Here is a 22,124-nt window from a genome sequence, read left to right on the forward strand (position 1 = left end):
ACAATCTCAGAGATCATTCTCAGGTTCTAATAAGGAGTTATTTCTTGCTTTTTTATTATTCTAAGATGCTGAAAAAATATTCTTTTATTTGGACATTGCTTAATGTACTAGGCAGTGGTTCTCAAAGTGTGGTCCCTAGAGCAGCAGCTTCAGTATCACCTGGGCACTTGTTAGAAATGCAAAATTTCAGGATGAGACACTTTGGGGGTGGGGCCCATCAACTGTTTTTTAATAGACTTTCCAGGTGATTCCAATGAATCTAAAATTTGACAACTACACGAGCAGAGTGTGATAAATGACAAGTTGAATACTGGTAACATCTTTTTGAATCAATGTCAAAATTTTCACGTGAAAGTAAAAAAATATATATTTACTCTATACATTGGTTTACAGATTCTAAACTTCTTGCTGTATTTAGAATTAGCTACACAAAAAAATCCCAAAGAGTTCACATTTCAAATAACACTACTTTAGTTTTGTTTTGGACTTCAATAACCAGGTATGTGAACAAGATGTTATCTGTAAAATGGAAATAATCGATTTATTTTGCAAGTTGATAATGAATATTATAAATAGCAGATATAAAGCACTAAGGACATTATGGAAATTCTACAGTGGGTCATTGTTGTTGCTATTAGTGTTATTAAATTAAAACTATACTTGTTATTATGATTATTATATAATTACTCACATCTTAGCCTTGTGAGTATGCAGATAATTAGGTGACGTGATCTGTATTTTAAAACACCTGCTTCAGAGTATCAAACCTGCCACCTGACATTGCATTAATCTAGCTTCATTTTGGCAAATACATTCTACTGAATAAATGTTTATTGGATAATAAAGAGAATAAATAAATCTATGAAAATAAAATTACCAATGGTGAGAGAGGGGGAAAGACATCACAGTTAGGCCTATATTCACCCATATGTGTATCTGTGTTTACTTAAGAATTTATCAAGGATTGAGATAAATGGGGTAAATGACATATTCCCTTAAAAAGAAAGTGTGGGAACTGAGAAGCAAGAAGACTCTAGAAGAAGGAAATTATCCTTCGCAATGACAATGAGGATTTTCTTAAGTCTATGTTGTGTCTATTTCATGCTTTTATTTGAGTTTGGAGTTGGCAATTGGACTAAACAGCAAAAAATATGGTATAGAAGAAAACATTTTGGAATATTACTTTTTATTAGTCAGCTTGGCTAATGTTTTTATGGAGCGGACTGCTCGCTTGACTGAATTAGCTGCTTACTTTTGCATAACTTTAATATTGGGTGAATCATCTGGTCCCAGATAAACTTAAACAATCATAGTCTAATGGGTGTTTGTAATGCATTTTTTTAATCTCCAGGGAAGGAAAATAGAAACTTTCCCTTGGTAACTTATTTAGTTCCATATCCACTGTTTTTTCTTAAATGACTATGTTCAGTTTATTGGTCACAGATTTTTAACTCAACATATTACATTAGGTTATTATATTTGACTTTATTGTGCCAACTTTTCTAGTAGTAATGATGTGCAAAATTCACTGTATAATGGCAGAAACTTAAATTTAGCAGATATTTTCAGGACCCCAAAAGCATTCATAAAACATACTTTTTAATTAGTATACTTTTATACCATCTCATTTATTTATTTATTTATTCATTCATTCATTCATTCATTTCCAGGTTAATGTGAGGGCACAAACAACTAGGTTACAATGTTTGCATTTGTTAGGTAGAGTCCCTCTTGTAGTTGTGTCCCACACCCAAAAAGTGTCCCATATACCCCTACATTGTGCCCATTAAATGGGAGTGCACCAATCTCCCTCCCCCCCTTCAATCCCCTTCCCCTACAACTTGAATTGAGTTTTTTCTCTTTTGTGGCATGTATTAGGTTCTCTACTGGCATGACATTTATTTTTGCTTTGTAAATTTATTTAGGCCAAAGGATTTCCAAAATATTCTAAAACTTTATTGATTTGCTTGTTAAAAAAGACAAATTCTGAAAAATACACACATTTAACAATCTTGTTTGAAAATAATATTTGCACTTCTTACCATTTTCACATAGGTAGCTCTGATATTAACGAAGGGATTTCTAGAATGAAGATGTATTGCTGGTATGGGGTTAAGTTTTTTGTAGGATTTCTGTTATTTTAGATGAAGTTTAGGGCTTGTAGTATTTGGGCACAGGCCCAGTTGTGGTGCTTGAAGTTCCCTGGTGGAGGCACATTTGTGGCTGAAATCCCTCTGACTCTGCTGTGTCTGAGATCATCATTGTCCCAGGGTTCATTTTCCTAACCCTCCCTATTCATTGAACGATCAGTTCTCTATGTTCATATTAACTGGACTACTTTTTATTCTTCTCTGTAATAGTTAAAGGCTAGTTATTCATCCATACAGCAAGCACCCACAAGGATGAAAGATTGATTCTTTGTTAAAGGAAGAGGATCTCTGACACTGGAGATGAATGAGTTCTCTGGATAATATGCTGTGTGACAATATTGATTAACTTGAACTTTACAAAGAGTTACTCCATGAGATTTTATCCTTTACTAAAGAGATTTATATTCTTTGGAAAAAATCTTTAAAATCTGGTTCTGAAATAACCTACAAAGCCAGTAATGAACAACAACAAATTCTCTAATGATATTTTACAGTCACACCACATTACCCAAAGTATGTATCCACTTTAGCCATGGTTATATCTTTTTTTAGTACTTAAAAAAATAAATCTATCCTTAAAGAGCAAAGATACAGAGAGCGTGAAGAATACTGCCAATATGGTACCATCATCCCTAAGGCAACACAAAAAAGATTGTCACTCGATTATTTCTTTCTCTCTCTCTCTCTCTTTTTTTTTACAGGCTCAGGCCAAGTTTGAACCCACCACCCCTAGTGTGCAGTGCTGGTGCTCTAACCACTGAACTATAGCACCCTGTATGATTATTTCTAAGCAACAGGACCCTGCCTCTCGAGGTGACTATTTTGACAAAGAATAGGGAAGGGATGTGCTATAATGTACTTAGTTTTTATTTATAGAGGCCTCCCATCATAGTGTTTAAGTATACGAACCAGAGTGGATTCAATAGTGCCACTCTAACTTAATAGGTATGTGACTTTAGAATTGCTTAATTTCTGGATACCTGAGGATTCCCATATACAAAATGAGAATACTAATGGAGAGTAACTCCTAGAGTTATTTTTAAGGTCATATAAATATTTTTTGAAAAACATTACATCAATGCCTGGCACATAGTAAGACATCAGTAACATTGACCTTCTCTTTCTCCATTTGAAGGACAGAAATTTCCCTGTCTTGCCTGATTGCTCTGGCTAGGATTTCTAGTACTATGTTGGATAGAAGTGGTGACAAAGGGCATCATTTTCTTTTTCCTGTTCTACATGGAAATGCTTTCCACTTTTACCCATTCAGTATGATGTTGGCTGTGGGTTTGTCGTAGGGTTTTTATAATTTTGAGATAAGTTACATCTACGCCTATTTTGTTAAGAGTTTTTTATTATAAAAAGGTGTTGAATATTGTTAAAGTCTTTCTGCATCTATTTAGATGATCCTATGGTTTTTGTTTTTGCTTTTGTTTAAGTGGTAAATCACATGTATGAGTTTGCAAATGTTGAACTGTTCTTGCATCTGTGGGATGACGCTCACTTGATTGTGGTGGGTTATGTTTTTGATATGCTGAATTCAGTTTGGTAGAATTTTATTGAAAATTTTTGTGTCACAAGAAATATTGTTCTGTAGTTTTCTTTTTTTGTTGTTGTATTCTCTCCTTGATACCTTTGGTATCAAGGTGATACTGGCTTCATAAAATAAATTTGGGAGAATTCCTTCTTTCTAGATGTTACATGATATCATACCTAGAACACCCCCAAGACTCCATCAAGAGACTCCTGGAATTGATAAACAAATTCAGCAAAGTCTCAAGTTACAAAATTAATATATAAAAACCAGTAGCACTTCCATACACCAACAGTTAAACAGAGAATCACATCAAAGACCCAATTTCTTTTCACAATAGCTACAGAGGAAATAATATACCTAGTAATATATTTAACCAAGGAGGTGAAAAATATCTATAAAGAGAATTATAAAACACTGAGGAAGGAAAGTGCAGATGTAAAAAAATGGAAAAACATATCATGCTCATGGATCAACAAAATCAACAGTGTTAAAATGTTCATACTACCCAAAGGGATCTACACATTCATTGAAAGCCACATAAATATACCACATCATTTTTCACAGATATAGAAAAAAACTCTACATTTCATTTGGTATCTGAAAAGAACCCAAATAGCCAAAGTAACCTTCAGCAAAGGAACAAATTTGGAGGTATCACTTTACCAGACTTTAAATTGTACTACAAGACTATAGTAACTAAAACAACATGGTGGCACAAAAATTGAGACAGAGACCAATGGGCTAGAATAGAGAACCCATATACAAAACCATCCACCTACTGCCATTTAATCTTTGACAAAGCAGACAATAGTATCCATTGAGGAAAAGAATCCATATTCAATAAATAGTGCTGGGAATATTGGGCAGCCACATGTGGAAGATTGAAACAAGATCCATTCCTCTCAATAGTTACTCAAATTAATTCAAGATGGATAGCAGAATTAAACCTAAGAAAAACTCTTCTAGAAATCCAGCCTAGGCAAAGAATTTATAAAGAAGACCCCAATGACAATCATAGCCACAAGAATGAAAACAACAACAACAATGGGACTTGATGAAATCAAAAGCCTTCTGCACAGGTAAGGAAACAATCTGTAGATTGAGTAGGCAACATTCAGAATGGGAGAAAATGTTTGCGTGCTATACGTCTGCTAAAGGACTAACAACTAGAATCTAGAAAGAACACAAGTAAATCAGAAAGAAAACAAAATCAAACAACCACGTTAAAAGGTGGGCAAAATATATGAAAAAGGCTTTTCAAAAGAAGATAGACTAATGTCTAAGAAACATGAAAAAAATGCTCAATGTCACTAATCATCAGGGAAATGAAAATTATATCCTCAATGAGGTATCGCTTAACCCAGTAAGAATTGGGTTTCCATCAAAAAGTTCCCAAACAATAGATGCTGACCTGGATCTGATGGGAAAGGGACACTAATATACTGCTGGTGGGACTGCAAGCTCGTTCAACGTCTATGGAAAACAGTATGGAAATTCCTCAAATAATTAAAAGTAGACCTACTCTTTGATTCAGCAATTCCACTCCTGGGCATTTACCCAAAGGAAAAACAGTCATTGTATCAAAAAGACACTTGCACTCAAATGCTTAATGCGGCACAGTTCACCACTGCCAAGATGTAGAACCCAAGTTCCTATCAATTCATGAATGTATTAATAAAATGTAGTATGTGGATATCATGGAGTTATTCTCAGCTATTAAATAAATGAATTAATTCCCTTTGTAACAAACAATCTGAATGGAATTGCAGACCATTCTTAATAAAGTACCATAAGAAGGAAAAAACAAGCACCTCAATATTCACTATTAAATTGGAACTAACTAAATAACAGTCAAGTCCACAGATGGAAGTAAAATTCAACAGAAATCAAGCAGGTGGGAAGGGTACAGAGGGGGTGGGTGACATCACACTGATGGGTACAACGTACACTCTCTGGGTGACGGGCACACTTATAACTTTGTCTCAAGCGGAAGAAAAGCAATTCATGTACCCCTTTAATATTTTGAAATGAAAAATTAAAAATCATTAAGTAGTGTTAATATTATGATGTGTTTATGTAGGTTTATATACAGTTACATACAATTTTAATTTTCTTGTTTTCTAATGGAGTATACATTGTGCTTACTCTTCACAGGATTAATTAACTGGCATGAAGTTCAAAGAAATAGTAAACTGCTGGGCCAGAAATAAAACTCAGCTACCAATGATCGTATTTCTCCTACTTCCTGTGTCAATCATGGAAAGTATCTGAGCCACATTTGGTGCCCTTCAATGACCCTCGCTCACTGGAACCATTTTGATCCCTGATAGACTCTTGGCAAATCAGATCTATTAATAGACACTTGATTTTAATATAATCTGTCAAGAATCTGTCTTTGATTTTACTTCTGTCTTGCATGCTGTTCACCAAATATTTCTTACCTTTTGCCTCTGGCCCCATAGTAAGATTACATTTCTCTGCCCACTTGGAAGTTAGACAGAGGTCAGAGGGACTGGAGCCACTTCCAGGAGGAGGCTTTTGGAAGCAGTGTGTGATTCACCGTGTCCTTTCCTCCTGCTGACTGTATAAGCACATTGTCAAGATAGTTTCCACCTCTGGACTTGTAGCATGACTGAAAAATATGCCTTATTGTTTTAAGCCACAGAGATGTTAAGGTTCTCTTTAGTGTAGAATAACTGGTCCTGATTGATGCTGCTAGGAACTAAGCTAGAACACTGAATAGCCATTAAGGGATTTTAAAGCTCGTTATAGAAGTGGAAGGTGCTAAATCATGGTTGCACAGAGCCAGATACACACCTTTTGTGCCCTTCGTTTGTCTGCTCGTTGATTTTGGTGGTAGATCCGACTGAAGTTGGACACGATCACTGGGACAGGCAGAGCAATGACCAAGACTCCACTTAGCGAACAGATGGAACCAAAAATCTTCCCCGCTATGGTTTTTGGTACCATGTCACCATATCTGGTTAGAGAAAAAAAAAATACATGTTGTTTTAAGACACAGAAAGACATTTCTACCTGGTACAAATAATTTGTTTTTAAGTCAAATGAATTTTTGGACATATTTATTTCTACTTCATGATCACAATGTACACAGCTTTAGACTTTAATAAGCCTAAAATTATGAATATGTGACTATAAAAATTGCCTTTCAGCCTTGTAAAAAATGATTCTAACATTCAGAAGTCTCTCTCTTTGATTAGAAAATATTTTAAGCCAGATGATGTAATGATGGCTTTTCAATTTGTCCTTTAGATGATATGGCAAGGTTCTTTGCATTTACTTAACAGTCAATATTTCTATTCTATGATTTATAGGCCAGATAACACACTTTTCCACTTAATTTTTTTTGGTTTGGATTGGTTATGCAATTTAAGTAGAAAAGTAGCACATCATATTTTCATCAGCTATAATCACTTGAAAAAATAAACTTTTCCAGGTCCACGTTAACCTTCACTTGTAAAATGCATTGGCCATTTTTCCAGGATGATCTTATTCAGTGTCTTGTTTTCCTTGCCTAGTTGACTAGTCTCTCTGTGAAACGCTTTTTGTTCTTGACTTCAGTATTCGAAATTCCTCTGGTCATTGGCTACCACTTCTCGTCTTCTCTTCTGGCTCCTTTCCCCTTATCTGACTCCTAGTCTTAGAGTAACCCAAGTCTCAGTCTCAAGTCCTTTTATCCTCTTCATATAAACCATCTTTCTATATGACTTCATTCAGCCTCTAGTGCAAAACTATCTACATGCAGCTGAAGCTCTAATTTCCATTGACAGCCCTCGTTTCTCTCCTGCAAGCCAGGTTCATATCTCCAGTGGTCTGTTCTGATTATTTCTACTCCTGATGCCTAAGAGTCAATTGACATTTAAATTAGCCCAACTGTAACGTTTACTTGTCTAGCTTCCTCTGTTCCTCTCAAGTCTGTTCTTCCACATGCTGGCACCAATAAATAAATGGAACCACAACCCCCTCCGTTTCTCATACCAAAACTGAAATCCCCCTCCCCCCCCAAATCGTCCAGTAACCACATGTCATCTTTGAGCTGGTCTTGTTTCTGGCTCAACCAAATTGTATCCCACGTGAATCTTTCCAGGAATAAACCAAACCATTGCCATTTCTAGCCACAGCTATAGGGATAGCTTCTTAACTAATTCTCCTTTCCACAGCTACTCCATAATTCATGCCAACTAAGCAACCAGAGTTGTGGTTTTATAAATGGAAATTAGATAATTGCTACTTTGCTTAAATTCTCTAATGGACTTGTAACTAAAACAAATCCAAAATCCTCATTTTTGCCTATACTTCAGTTTAGTTCTTACCTATATTTCACATCAACTTCCACCAAACTCACTGGCCTCTGGCCACACTGGCCATCTGTTGAGTGTCCAGTTCCCAGATGGTGATTATTCAGGCTGCTGCTTAAAAGTCTCCACCCAAGGCATTTGCTGGCTGCCTTATCCAGGGGTGTCATCTTCTGTCCCCTAATCATTCTCTATAATGTCTTCCCGTTTGATATCTATGTGCCACCTATGTGTACTTTGTAATTAATTTATTTCATGGCTCCTTATTTACCCCACTGATGTTAGAAGGATAAAGTAGGAGTTGTCCTACTTTGTGTCTCATGAGCATAAAGCAGACCCTTACTACATCTTAGTGGAATGCATAGTTTTTCTTTACTGACAGTTTGTCTAAGAGGTCAGGGGAAGGGGGACAGGCGGGGAGGACTTGTGGTCACACTATTGCTGAAGTTACCCAATGGTGTCTGTGGAATTCTAAGTCCCTGTTCACTTCAGGGAGGTGGGATGCTCAGAGCTCTGAGAATAAAATCCTTACAGAGCTCAGAACTCTCATGTGAAATCCAGACTCAGGTGGGTTTAGGAGAAGTTGAAACAATGTTATATTTTGAGAAGTGGCCCAAGAAATAATCACTCTATTAATGGAGTGATTAATTAATTGATTAATAATTAAGTAATTATTATTAATAACCACTCAATTAATATTATTTTTGTGGGGAAACATTTGTGTGTTGAGGTGGAGATGGAAGTTGCAGTGGAACTGACTGAGAGAAACTTGTTGACAGTCATGAAAGATGACACATCAAGGTCCCACATTTGCGGATCCCACTCCAAGCTCCAGTCCTCTGCTTTAGAGACTCAGTTACTCACTAGTATTTTGGGTGTTCAGGAGTTAGACTAACGTATCATGCCTAAAATTCCCTCAAAGTTTTGTCACCCAAATGACTATTAATTTATAGCAAAAAAATAAACAAATAATCCAAGAACCATATGAAACAGGATTCCTATCTGTAATCTATTTGGCAACCTAAATTATAATCTAAATATGTTGGTGAAGGAACAGTCAAAGGTACAGGGACTGAGAAGATGAGTTCAGAAAGGTTTGAGGGTGTTCTGACTACAAAGATGTGACCGTGGGATTCGAAGCTCAACTCCTTTTTGTACAATGCTGTGCACACAGGAGCTCTTTTTGTACAATGCTGTGCACATCTGCCCAACCACATGTTATAAATATCCTCTTTCTTTTTGCACTGAGTGTGAAGTAGGTCCCAGAGAAGGTTAACCTCCCCTCCCCCAGATGTGTGTGAAGCCTTAAAAAGAGAAGTTTCATTTTAATGTCTATCACTGACATCTAGAAAATGTTTTTCAAAAGGGAAAGTGAATAAAACTCAATTATTTATGGACAAAGAAGATAAGTATTGAATCCATGTAATAAAGGTAAGCCTTTTAAAATATAAACATATAAAATAAAGTAGCTGAGTCCATCATATGGTTTTTCCTGCCCCTAAGTGATTTTTAAAAATTAGGATTTATTAACTACTTTTGTATTCTAGGATCACTGTGTCATAGGGTAGGTGATCAGAATATACCTCTAATAATTAGAGAAAATTAAGAAAATTAATGATATGATCCAATGTTCTGAAAGGCAGAACCAAAAAAGTGGTTAAATCTAGTCTTCCCATCCAATGTTCTGAAAGGCAGAAATTTGTTGTTTAGAAGGATTCATAAGGAAAAGGAGGTGACAGACACAGAGGGGTGGTTAGTGTCAGAAAGCTATGCTAATCTGCATCAAATAAGATACTTTTTAAACCTCCACTATGTTTTTTTTTCTTTTCTGTTTTGCTATATGAAATTCTTTCACAATTGAGAAAGCACCGGTGAACATTGGAGAGGATTGGGCAGTACCACAATGGTTATGGTGGGAAGTGGAAGGGGAAACCAAGTGTTCAGTGATGGGCACATCTTCTCTCATCTTTATGCTCTTAGGCAGAGAGACAGATCCCTCCCTCCTCACAGCCAGTTAAGATGGTCCCCTGTGCTCGGCTATGTGAGATAAAGCGGAGGGAGACGGTGAGAGAGGAAGGAAGCAGATCAGGCAGGGGTGCTGAGACAGTCCATGCTGTCCTGCGATTTTATAAGAACATCCTGGGCCCTTGGCTGGTTCACAAGGCGCACCAGCAGCCGCCTCTGAACGCCCCTCCTCCTGTGTGCACTGCTCTGTCCGTTCTTCCCCCGGCTCTCGTCCCCTGCTTGAGGTTGGATTGCTGTTGATATTTGCAATATTTTAAACATGTTTCATTATTTGAATATACTGGAGAATAATTAAAAAATCATAGTATGATTTATATCTCTTTGTACACTGTTCATTTTGTCCTTCTTCCCACTTAGGAACGGCCTCGAGAAGTGGAAATGGGCAATTCCTATCTGCAAACTTGTAATTGGGCCTAGAATCTGCTGGGGATGGAAAATGTCTCTGCCAAAACCAGCTGCTTTTCTTTGTTTAACAGAGGATCTTTTAACTAGGATTCAAACTCATAGGAAGAAGCAAAATAGCATTATACACCTCAGGAATCATATCCCTCTGAAACTCAGTGCGGGAAGGGCTCAGAACACAAAGCTTTTAATGACAAGTGACACTTCTCTTGGAGAAAGGATCATTTAAAATTTAAGTGCTCCTAAGACACTGCCATCTTTTAATGATTATTTCTATCCTCAGCAACTTGGTTACCTGTTGGTACTTTCTTCTTTATATTCGAGATAAAAACACCTCTCATTTTCCCCAGACTCCTTATACTTAGTTTTATGTTAAGCTCAGAAGGATTATATATTTCATTTTTCTGCTTTCCTTTAGAATTTAATATTATGTCTCTAGTCTTCAAAAATCCATTTCCACCGCAAAGTTAATCTAAAACGTTGCATAGGTGTAGCATTTATTTTCATACAGAATATTTTTTCCTGTATTTTAAGAAAATTGATTGACTGCAAGAAGCCCTCTATAGTCAAATAAGGTAAATAATGAATTCTCAAAAAAAAAAATCAAAGAAAATAAAGGAGAATAAACTTAATATAAGAGAACACGAAAAGGTTTCACATGATAGAGAAATTTGAATTTGGTAATAGAAAGGAAGTTTTCTCTACTCCTGATCTCCCCTGCTTCTTCTAAGCGTCCCATCTTTCTCCTAGATTCACCTTCTCGGTAGGGCCACCCCAGTTTCTTTCTGCTCCTTTTAAAATCTGTACATCTGCCAGACTTCCTGTTGTCTCCTCCCCTCAGTAAAAAAGATACAATATGGAGGTATCCTTAACATAAAAAAATTTAATTCTGAATTTACACATACTTCCCTGAAATACTTAACTAAAATTATATACTGTATATACCATATATTGGTGATTGATTATATTGGGTGAAGGACTAGTTTCTCAGAAGAGATTAAATTTTTTGAATTGAAGATTTTAATGTTAATTATTATCCTAAGTTTTAAGCAAAGCTATTGAATTCTGTGTGAACTTTACTCATGCAATGCCAAAAAAGTGGTTAGATCTGGTTAATTCGGGCAGACAAATGAATCTATCCATCATCTGTTTATCCATCTCCCTAACTTGTCAAGTAGTATTGAAATAGGTTGAACATGTGCTTATATTTTTAAACATAATTTATTGTACACGGAATTTTATTAATACCACATTTTTAAATTAATACCCAATACAATTTATTAACTTTCCCCTATTTGGCATTTGTCCAGAGATGGCATGGCTAGAGTGTGGCTGTCTTTCGATCTCAAGTGGAGAAATATTTCCTTGAATTTCCTACGTGGCCTTCAAACACAGTACTCTTAGCTTCCTCTTCCTATTCCTGTGGTTTTTGTTTTTTCTTCTCTTCTTATTTGAGGAGTATATATGTCGGTTCATTTGATGAAGGAGCAATGTAATATTATGCAAATCTCCCCAGCTAATCCATGACTCTCTATCTCTGAACCTCCTTCCCAGGCACGCTGAAAAAACACAGATCAGGTAATTCATAAACATTCATGAAGGTGGGAGCGATCCTCATCAGGCAGAAAGGAAATTCTGATTTTACAATAAACCTTGATGACCACTGTAAGTCAATCTCTCTTGTTCTCTTTTTCTTTATTACAATGAAAAGTTGTAAATGACTGGGTGTAAGGAATAGAATGAATGAATGAATGGAAGGATTCTGTACAGTGCTCAGGAGTCCAGGGGCCCCCAGTACATTGTGTAATACAGGTGCTATATCAAAAACAAAACAAAACAGTGTATTTCAGCTATTACAATAGTTTAATTAAAAACAAAACCCTCACGTGGGGCACAAATCAGTCTTTGGAAGTATAAGTAGCTGAACAATAGATATCCTTAAAAAAGTTAATGAAAGTAAATGATATGTATATTATCCCAGTGAAAGCCACCAGCCAGTTATGTGCATGTGTGTGTGCATTTTCATTATTGATTCTGTCTTTGATTTTTTCTCTTTGACCTGAGTGCTAGTCTGAGAAGTCTAAGAAACAATTTCTTCCTACCTGGAAGCTGGATCACTTCTTAACTAGTAATTCTGCCCCGTAGGGCCTCGGTATCTATTTTATTTATGGATTTTCTGCCATCAGCTTGGTATTCTAAAAGGATCACAGTGTGATGGATGATTTTTATAGTAGCTGTAATGTTTGCAAATAGCAAACGACTTTGTGTATGTGTGTGTTGCTGTATTACACCTGCTTGTGGTACTGAACTTGTTTGCCAGAAGGGCTTTGGTATTATTTCGACAACAGGTTTTTCTTTGACGTTTTAAAATCAATGTTTACCTAAAAAGTTACCTTGAACTTGTTACCAGCATTAGCCTGAAGGATCAGTCATTACATTATCCTAGCATTGTTGGAAAGCTTGAGAATTTTTTTGGATCACCAAACATACATAGTTATTTAAGGTTTTCTGTGTGATCTCCTGCTTCAGCCAAAGTATGAGCTACTGTTCTTTTAACGGTGTATGTTTTAAAAACTTCTTCCACTCTTCACAGCATTAATAATCTTAGTGTCTACTAAGTGAAAGTGGAAGCCAGAGGATCCCATGCCTTAATTAGAGCTTTGTGGGTGGGAGTCCAAGGACTCTCCAAGAATGCATGGATAAATGGGAGTGGATCAGTGAACTCTCTGATACTTCATTTTCATATGCATTTTCCTGAAAAGAGTTATCGCAGATTTTATTAAATCCTTAAAAGTGTTATGGCCGAAATAATGTTTAAAATCTCTGATCTCAATACTTAAGGGAGAACTAATTTTATATATTATCAATATAATGACTCTGAACTCACATCGTTCAAAGAAAACGCTGTGAAAATACCGTTATTATTTTACAAGTGCAGAGATATCAAATAACCACTAGGGGGCATAAAAGCCTAAATGAAAGTTTGGATGGTTTTCAGGAGCTGAGAGTGAAAACAGTATTTCCAGTAAATTGTCTGTACCGATTCCTTATCTTGGCCTGCACACATTCAATATTTAGGATATATTTTTGGCATCTTATTCCTATGGAAATAGTTGAACAGGAAAAAAAACCCAAACATTTCATAGATTATCTTTTTTCAAGGTATTTCCAAAAACAATGCAAAACTATTCTGACAGCATTTTGTATTTCCTTTAGAAAGATAAATAATTTTCTATAATGTAAGGTATCACTAAAACATAATTTTAAATAAGAAGGCTTAACCAAGATCCTTCGTGTGAAAATTAGGCCACATTAAAGGATCGGGTTTTTGGACAGAAAGGAAATAAATCAAGGGAAGGACTAAGATGTTTTTTTAGTCTGTAAACCCTCACCATTAGATTTTTCTTTTGCTTGTGCTTTTTAAAAAATAAATTCTTTTTTCTTTTGTATATTTTCTCATGCTTTTTAGCATATGACATGATTAAGAGAAGACTTTAAAGGTTATGAATGGAAGCAAACACACCAATCAAATGTTTTTTACCTAAATGATGCCATCAGTAAATGACGACATAGCCTCTTTAAAGAATTTTTTTAAAATTTTCAAAGTATGCTTTTCAGAGTGCACGTTTTTAACACTTTCTTCTTCATTTTTTAGTAAAAGCAAAAGATTTTTATGATTTAAGGAGAAACCCGAGTGTCTCTTCATTTTTAAAAAATTATGTACAATTGACTACTGTAAAGAGCACATTGAAAATAAACTAAAAGCCCCGCTAGGGAATGGCTTTGAGACCACCGGAAATATTTCCCTCTGCTCTGGGTTCCTAGTCTTTGTTGGCTGGAGCTGTCCTTTCACTCTCATGGATCTTTGAGTCTGGTCATGTCATCCTCCTGCATAAAAGCCTTCCTTGTCTCTCCATCACCTGCAGGAAAAAGCTCCAGCTCCTTCCCATGACATATACGGCTCCTCATGCCTGGCTACCTCGTCCTCCGCTGCTCACCCACGCATCCCCTATATTCAAAGGGGGACTAAGAACTTCCTATCACTGGAATTTACTCTGTGCTTTCATTCCGCTATGCCTTATAACATGGTTATTCCTCTTTGCGTTCCACTGTGTAACAGCTTTGCGTAAAATGCAATTTACATTGATAAAGCCCAGGCATTAGTTCCCAAGGGAAGAGTTTCTTAACAATTTTATCTCTACCCAGTAAGAATATCCACTGTCCTTTTTCTATGACTCTAATGCTGCTTGCAGATAATAGAATACAAGTAGCTTTTTCTGGCCTATCTTTTCTTGCTGCATCATGAGGTCCACGAGGTCAAGGATCACGTCATAATTATAAACCTAGGTTCAGCACAAACCTTGTCCAGTGCTGAGCAAATGGTGGGAATGCAAGAAACGTTTATTGCTTAAATAAATCCTTCAGGGAAAAATCTGATTGGAAACCATACAGCGAGTGAGGGGGATACAGGCCTACTGCTCTTTTTCTCTTAACCAGCTTTCTTATCCTTTTCTCAGGCCTGGGATGTCATCTCCTCAATGCTTACGAATTCCTCTCCCGATACTCAGGTGAAATGCCAAGCATTACTTGGCTCTGTACTATTAATGCATCTTACCTTTTGTACTCAGAGAAATCATTTTTAACTTGAAGGAATTTAAATGAAAACAGAAGTTAAAGTTATAGTTTTAGTTATAGTTTTCCAGTTCCTACCTGTTTTCCATTATTGTCACATATTTAACAGATGTCAATCTAGCCAGAATTTTGAAATATCAATCACTCCAAATTTCATAGGTATTGTAATCTCAAATGGCCAAGAATTTGAATGAACACTGACTCCTTGTTATTTGAATCTCACACATCATCCTGGAAAAGGGCCAGGCTTTTCTGCACCTCTCCATCATCCTGGGTGTTAGTCAGGTTAGATAGTGTGCACTGGCAAGTCTCAGCCAATTCAATTGTGTGGTATACACTTTGATTGATTGATTGATGATTGAGACAGAGTCTCACTATGTTGCCCACGGTAGAGTGCTGTGGCATTACAGCTCACAGCAACCTCAAACTCTTGGGCTTAAGCAATTATCTTGCCTTAGCCTCCCAAGTAGCTAGGACTACAGGCACCTGTCACAACACCTGGTTATTTTTTGTTGTGGTTGTTGTAGTTGTAGTTGTCATTGTTGTTTAGCAGGCCTGGGCCGGGTTTGAACCCACCATCCCCCAGTGTGTGTAGCCGGCGCCCTAGGTCCTCTCTACCTACACCCTGAGAGTATACTGGAGCAGGTGCATGTATGCTTGTTTTCCAACAGAAAAAAAAAAAAAGTATAGGGCATATTAGAGTCCCTGGGAATGCCTGATCAGTTTGGCTTTGCACTGATGGCACCAACTTCCTAAAGATGCATATTTTGGTTTTGTGACCCAAGGAGTTTCATCTTCAACACACAGGGTGCTATCACCTTGGGACTTCCTTCAGTCCCTGCTGATGCCACTCCAGGTTCTTCCTGGCCTTTGAAAGGAAACTCTGTTGGACAAAACCCCCCACAGAACAGGGCTCCGCTCATTGTGGCCACCCCACAACTCTACTGCAGGAGCCAAACCCTATGCCATTTGACATTGCTCTTCAGTCTGTTTTCTTTTTGTTGTTTTGTTGTTGCAGTTTGGCTGGGGCTGGGTTTGAACCCATCACCTTCGGTATATGGGGCTGGCGCCCTACTCACTGAGCCACAGGTGCCGCTAGTCTGTTTTCTTATAACCAGATCCCTCTCTTACTTGTGGACGCCACCAAAACTGCTTGTTGCTTATAATTCCTTCAGATGCCTGACTGCCTCTGCCACAGAAAAGAGGAACTGATCTCTAGGCTCATGCCTGCATTGCCAGCCTCAGAGGACAATGTTTATTAAGCAGCTTAAAAGCAAAGAGTGGAGCTATTTTCTGTGAATGTTTTCATTTTTCTTCACCTGCGTTTACACAAACTGTTATAGGCCTCATGATACCTTTGTTGTATTTGCCTATTTTATTTTCTACTGTACTTTTAAAATGACTTATGAATTATCCATTAATGACCTAACACATCTCCTATGGCTAATTCTGCCCGGCAAAGCCTGGCAATTTTGCCATCCATCATCAATTATCTAAGGGTTACAGAAGAGAATGTTCAAAATTCTAACTGTCCAAGCCTTGGCTCTCTGGTGGGACTGAGAAATAGGCCATTTTAGAAGCAGCAGTGTCTGGACCAAGAAAATGGTCTGAGAAGCCATGTCTCTCCTCGTGGATCTGGCCATGCATATGAAACATGGCCAGAAACACATTCTCCCTGTTTCCAAACCCCTGACATGATATGACGGCAATCCCATGAAAGGCATGGTGGCCCTCATTCAGCAGACTTCCCTGGGAGGGACCTGGGCTCCTCCTGTCTGGAGTGGGGACTGGTCTGGTTTGGAGTTGACCCCCACAGAGTGGTTTCTCGTGAGTCACACATCTAGGTCACAGGCCTAGTTTGTCCCTCCTCTGGGCATCCCTCTCCTAATCATTGACAGGGATTTGTTCCCTGATAAAAATTCCCACATTATTTAAGTATAAATAATTTAATATGATGGTGCTTCATGTAAATAGTCACAGCTGTTTAAATATAAAAGGAGAGGAGATCAGAGAAGAAGTGATTTAACCTCCCAAAGACAGGCAGGCATTTCCACTCAAATTCTAGTATTCAATTTAACCTAGAAAGTTTCTATATCCTTAAACAAACTTTGTTTTGATGAGAATCCAAGGCCTTATATTTACATAAGGTATGTTTTAGAGAACGATTCTATTCCAATCAATGTGAGACAAAGTTTTTGCCTAAAATTAAATGACTAGACTAACCACATTTCTTATTTAGATTCCTTTGCTGCTTCTTAGGAGATTAAAGCACTGATTGGTCAGCCTTCTCATTAACTGTGTAAATTAGGCCTATTGAGGAGGATAGGTACCTGAGGGGGTCTAAAGTGCCTTCATCCATGGCTCTGCCTCTATAGTTCCCGTCCATCAGAGTTCTCGGTGCAAATGCTCCTGGGGTTACATTCTGATGGCATCAAGTTAAAGAAGCAACTCAATAGCGCAAAAGAAAAACATAAAAATGAAACGTGAAGTGCGCCTGCTTAAATGTAAACAAAATAAAAAGAACTTTCTATAAAACAGTACTTTCTTCAGGTTTCATTTTAAGGAGAAAGAGGAAATAAGTTATGTAAAAATAAGTGAAACTGGAGATTAAGATTAAAAAAATGTCCGGTATGTATCCCACATTCCAATCACATTAAACTGATAATTTCTTACATGTTTTGTGTGTTCTTATTGACATTTAATTTTCTAAAAATGAGATTAGATTATAAACATGATGCCTTACTTTTAAAATACTAGCATGGTTTCTCTTCAGAGTCTAAGAATGGGCTTCCTGTAGGGAGTTCTCATGGCGGGGGATGAGGGAGCTGAGATGGCCTGAGATCACCCTGGAGCTGGCGACAGCAGGACGTCCCACCAGCAGAAGGCTGGAGGGGCAGAGAGGGAAGCAAGCTTTTGGGCTCCAGGTCAGTGTCCAGTGGAAGCTGGGTGCTCACCGGGCTTTTCATACAGAAGGAACTGAGCCACAGAAGGGGGTAAGCACCACCTTAGAAGATGAGAAGGAGGAGGAGAAATACACTGGCTTCTCCCCGGCCCCCTTCCAAATGCCTAGCAGAGCTTTTCACTGACACAACTGACAGAAAATCAGGTGACAAGCCAGGCTGGGGAGAAACGCAGCCCACTGGCGTCTGGCTGGCCAGGGAGAGACAGAAGCAGATTGGAAGCTGGGTCTCCACCCCACCAAAGCTGGGCCCTGCCTCCCTCACCAGAGCTGCCTGCAAAGGCCCCTTCTGGTTCCACAGTGTCAGGAGGCAGCTGAGCGCTGCCATGGTGCCCTTGACTGTCTCTAGCCTTCCCCAGGAAGGCGAAATCACATTTTCCCACAGTTAGAATCCCGGTAGTGAGCCTGACAGGACCTCTCTGTGTAGCAGCACTGCACGGGGAACCTCAGCCTGGCTTTGAATGATCATAAGCAAATCAGCCTCAATGCTCTGAGAAGTAACGTTGAACTTTCTTCTAGGGCAGGCTCCAGGCTTTTCAATTTCTGTCAAAAGATGTGCATTTCAATCCACTGCAGACTGAGAATGTGGTCAGGAACCAAAATAATCTGTTTTGACAGTGTGAAAAAAAACCGCCAAACATGAAGCAACATTAAAAAGATGTCAATTAGATCTGATGATTGTAAAATGCTCAACTTGTACAAAATGGGCAACACGTGTAACGAAAGCTGGTCCCAGGGCTTCCAGGCCTCATAGTGACTGAGGGTTGCCAAGAGGCTCTTTTTTTTTTTTTTTATTTTTTTTTATTTTTTTTTATTTTTTTAAAATTAATTAATTTATTTATATGCGGTTTTTGGCCAGGGCTGGGTTTGAACCCACCACCTCTGGTATATGGGGCTGGTGCCCTACTCTTTGAGCCACAGGTGCTGCCCCTGCCAAGAGGCTCTTAATGAAAATAAACCACGTCTGAGTCGAATCTTTCAACTGAAGATGCCATCCGTAATAAATTAAAGCCAGATTTTAAGGGTAGGTGAAAATACGTAAAACCAAGTTGCCTCTAAAAATGAATGGAGTTCTGCGGTTAGTTTAGTTACTCAAGAGTTCTGTTTTGTTTTGTTTTTTGCAGGATTTTTGTTTCAGCTGTTGTTATTTTTGCTGTTTTGTTATCACAGTAATGAAAGTCTATAGCTAAACATGTCAGAGCCCGGCTGTTAGTAATAAATTTGAATAAAGAAAAAATACTCTCAGGTATAAAGGAGAATGCATAGTATAAAGATTGCAGATGAGAGTTTGGCAATAAAATAGAAATATATGATATGTGCTTTGTGCTTTAAATTAAAACAAGAATGAACATAGTGATTCTATTATAGGTGCCATTAACACGAATGGCTGGAATACTCTTAGAATTTGACAACTTGATGTTTCTACCACTAATGAGGGGTTATGATAATGGTTTATTTACGGTTGTCGGGTAAAGCCTGCTGGAGGTTTCACTGCTTCACTAACCTCTGAGACCAGTCATTCTGTGATCCATGGTGGTTGATTTTCATTATGAGAAAAGAAGCCTAAAATCTGAGATGGCAGAAGTGCATTCCATGAAACACTTGTTAGTAGTTTCATAAATACAAATAAAATCGTCTGCTTAGATAAAAGCACGTAAGTTAGTGAACTTCCACATATAAAAAAGAAAAATAACTTGAAGCAAATGATAAAAGCTAAAAGCAGATATTTCTCTAAAAATATATTTATCCCTTTTTTTCTTCTTCTCTCCCTCCCTTCCTTCCTCAAAAATTTATCTCGGTCTTATAGTAAGTAAAGTACTTTGATATTGATAATAAATTGAACACTTGCTTCTTTCCCTCCCCCATAAAAGATCTTCCAATTCAGGAAAAAAGAGCAATAAACAAATGGTTGAACTCTCATTATCTCAGGTTTCTAAATTTTTAATAGACTTTTTTCTCCTACCTACCAGATGCCTAAGGTTATTTTTTGCATTCTGTGGTGCTCTAACTTCTACGGAAAACAATTATTAATCATCTCACTTACACCGCTGCTGTCTGCCCTGAAGAGGAATGTCCAATGCCTTACTCTTGTCAACCTAAGTGAATGTGTTTTTCTCAATCTCAATTGCCCTTCAACTATGTTTTTTAAGTGATGTGAATAATGTCATTAGGTTACCCAAGTTCTTCCTAATATACCCATCTGAACATTGTCTTTATAAAGGGCAAGCTGGCAAATATCCTAGACCTTGCAGGACACATTATGTCTCTCCAACGACTCAACTGTGTGGTTTTAGTGCAGAAGCAACCCTAGATCAATGAGTGAAGGTGTCTAAGATCTAAGAAAATTTCATATATAGTCACTGAAATTTGAAGTTCATATTCATTTTACATCTCAAGAAATATTATTCTTCTTTTGCTTTTTTTCCCTAACCATTTATTTAAACACGTAAAAAGTCTTCTAACCCAAGAGAAGGCCTGCATTTGAGCTGTGGGCCACAGTTGGCCCCACTCTGACTTAGGATGAACAATTTTTGTGTTATCAACTCACTTTGGAGAGGGCTGTTTCTTCTGGAAGAATGTGAAGCCATTCAACAAAATGTTACTTCAATTCTGTAGAACACTGTTCTCCGAACATTTTGTTTCTTGACCTTAGGAAATGTGCCTTCTGGGGAAGTAGAAAGAGGGACCTCTGAATCCTAACATCTGCCTCTTTCTCATTACCACCCTCTCCACCACCCCTGGATGCCTTCTGTTGACAGCCTATGGTAGATGAAAGGGGAAATGAGCTGATTGTCCTGGTTTCTGTCTACCTCTTATGCAGTATTTCTGCAGAGAGTGGGGAGGAGGTATTACGCTCCAGACACTGTGCTAAGTGTGGGAAGCAGTGATGAACAGTGCCATTGTTGTGGCTGGTGACCTCCAGTAGGGAGAGACACAACAGAGCAAATAGCAATTGAGAGTAATAACTGATATAATAGAAATGATTGTGGAAGGCCTCAGGAATTGAGCGAACTTGGGAAGTAATTCCACACAGAAACAAGATGTGAAATGAATCTAGAAGAATAAAAATGAATTAGCCATCCAGTGAATGAAAGAGCCTTCCAGGCAGCTCCTAGCAGCAGGAAGGTCTTCTGAGTAGGTGGACTCATTTGCTGTCTATGATGCTGCTGAGATGACTAGCTTTCAACTCCGTGTCTCAAATGCCTCCTTGCAATTACTTAATTACTTCCACAGCCAAAGACTAGCCATGCCTAAGAACTCTTGTCTTTGTCATAATTCAATTATAGTAGTCACATTTGTCTGCACTTTTGGTGTTAGCTACTCAGAGTCAACCAAAGTTCCAAGGTATTAAATGGAAAATTCCAGAAACAAACAGTTAATATATTTTAAAGTGCATGCCTTGCAGAATAGAGTGATGTGCTGTCCCACTTGCCCTGCCTGGGTCATGAATTATCCTTTAGACCAGTGCACTCACATTGTACATGCTACCTGCCTGCTGGTCATCAACATCGCCTGCACCTGGCATCCAACCACAGACATCCTCACGGGTTGATGATTCAGGCTCACCTGAAGGAGAGGATCCTCCTTCTGGTGCTCATCAGAAGGTGGACAGTAGCCTAGCACTGTATCACAATGCCGACCTCACTCACGTCACAGCATCTCATCATGTAGGCATTCCATCAGCTCACATTATCACAAGAAGGCTGAGTGCAGTTCTCTCTCACTATCACACCAACCTTCACAGAACCTCCATTATAATATATTGTTATAATTGTTCTATTTTGTTGCTGATTATTGTTATTAATCTCTTCCTGTGCCTAATGTACTCATTAAACTTTATCAACAATAATGTATGCACAGGAAAACAAACAGCACCTCCAGGGTTCAGTACAATCACTGGTTTCAGTGATCCACTGGGGGTCCTGGAATGTGTCTTCTGCAGATAAGGGGGAACTGTTGTATTCTTGAGAACAGTAGCATATTAAACCTTTTAATTCGTATGTGCATCTCTTTGAGATTAAATGTATATATAAAATTATTCCTAGGAGGCAGGTTTTAGTGGGCAGAGATGGAAAGGAAGTCACATCCAAAGAAGGTAAGCA

At 37.9% G+C, this 22,124-nt stretch overlaps 1 protein-coding gene across 1 annotated transcript in view; it reads right to left on the reverse strand.

The window, feature by feature from the left end:
* KCND2 (potassium voltage-gated channel subfamily D member 2) overlaps positions 1-22,124 on the reverse strand; it is a 483,669-nt gene that overhangs the window by 19,992 nt on the left and 441,553 nt on the right. Inside the window, exon 2 of the mRNA XM_003789789.3 lies at positions 6,505-6,667. Within this exon, the coding sequence (XP_003789837.1) occupies positions 6,505-6,667 (163 nt within the window). The remainder of the gene's footprint in view (positions 1-6,504; positions 6,668-22,124) is intronic.

The sequence above is a fragment of the Otolemur garnettii genome, unplaced genomic scaffold (assembly GCF_000181295.1).
Source record: "Otolemur garnettii isolate 467f Iridium unplaced genomic scaffold, OtoGar3 scaffold00037, whole genome shotgun sequence".
Classification (NCBI taxonomy): domain Eukaryota; kingdom Metazoa; phylum Chordata; class Mammalia; order Primates; family Galagidae; genus Otolemur; species Otolemur garnettii.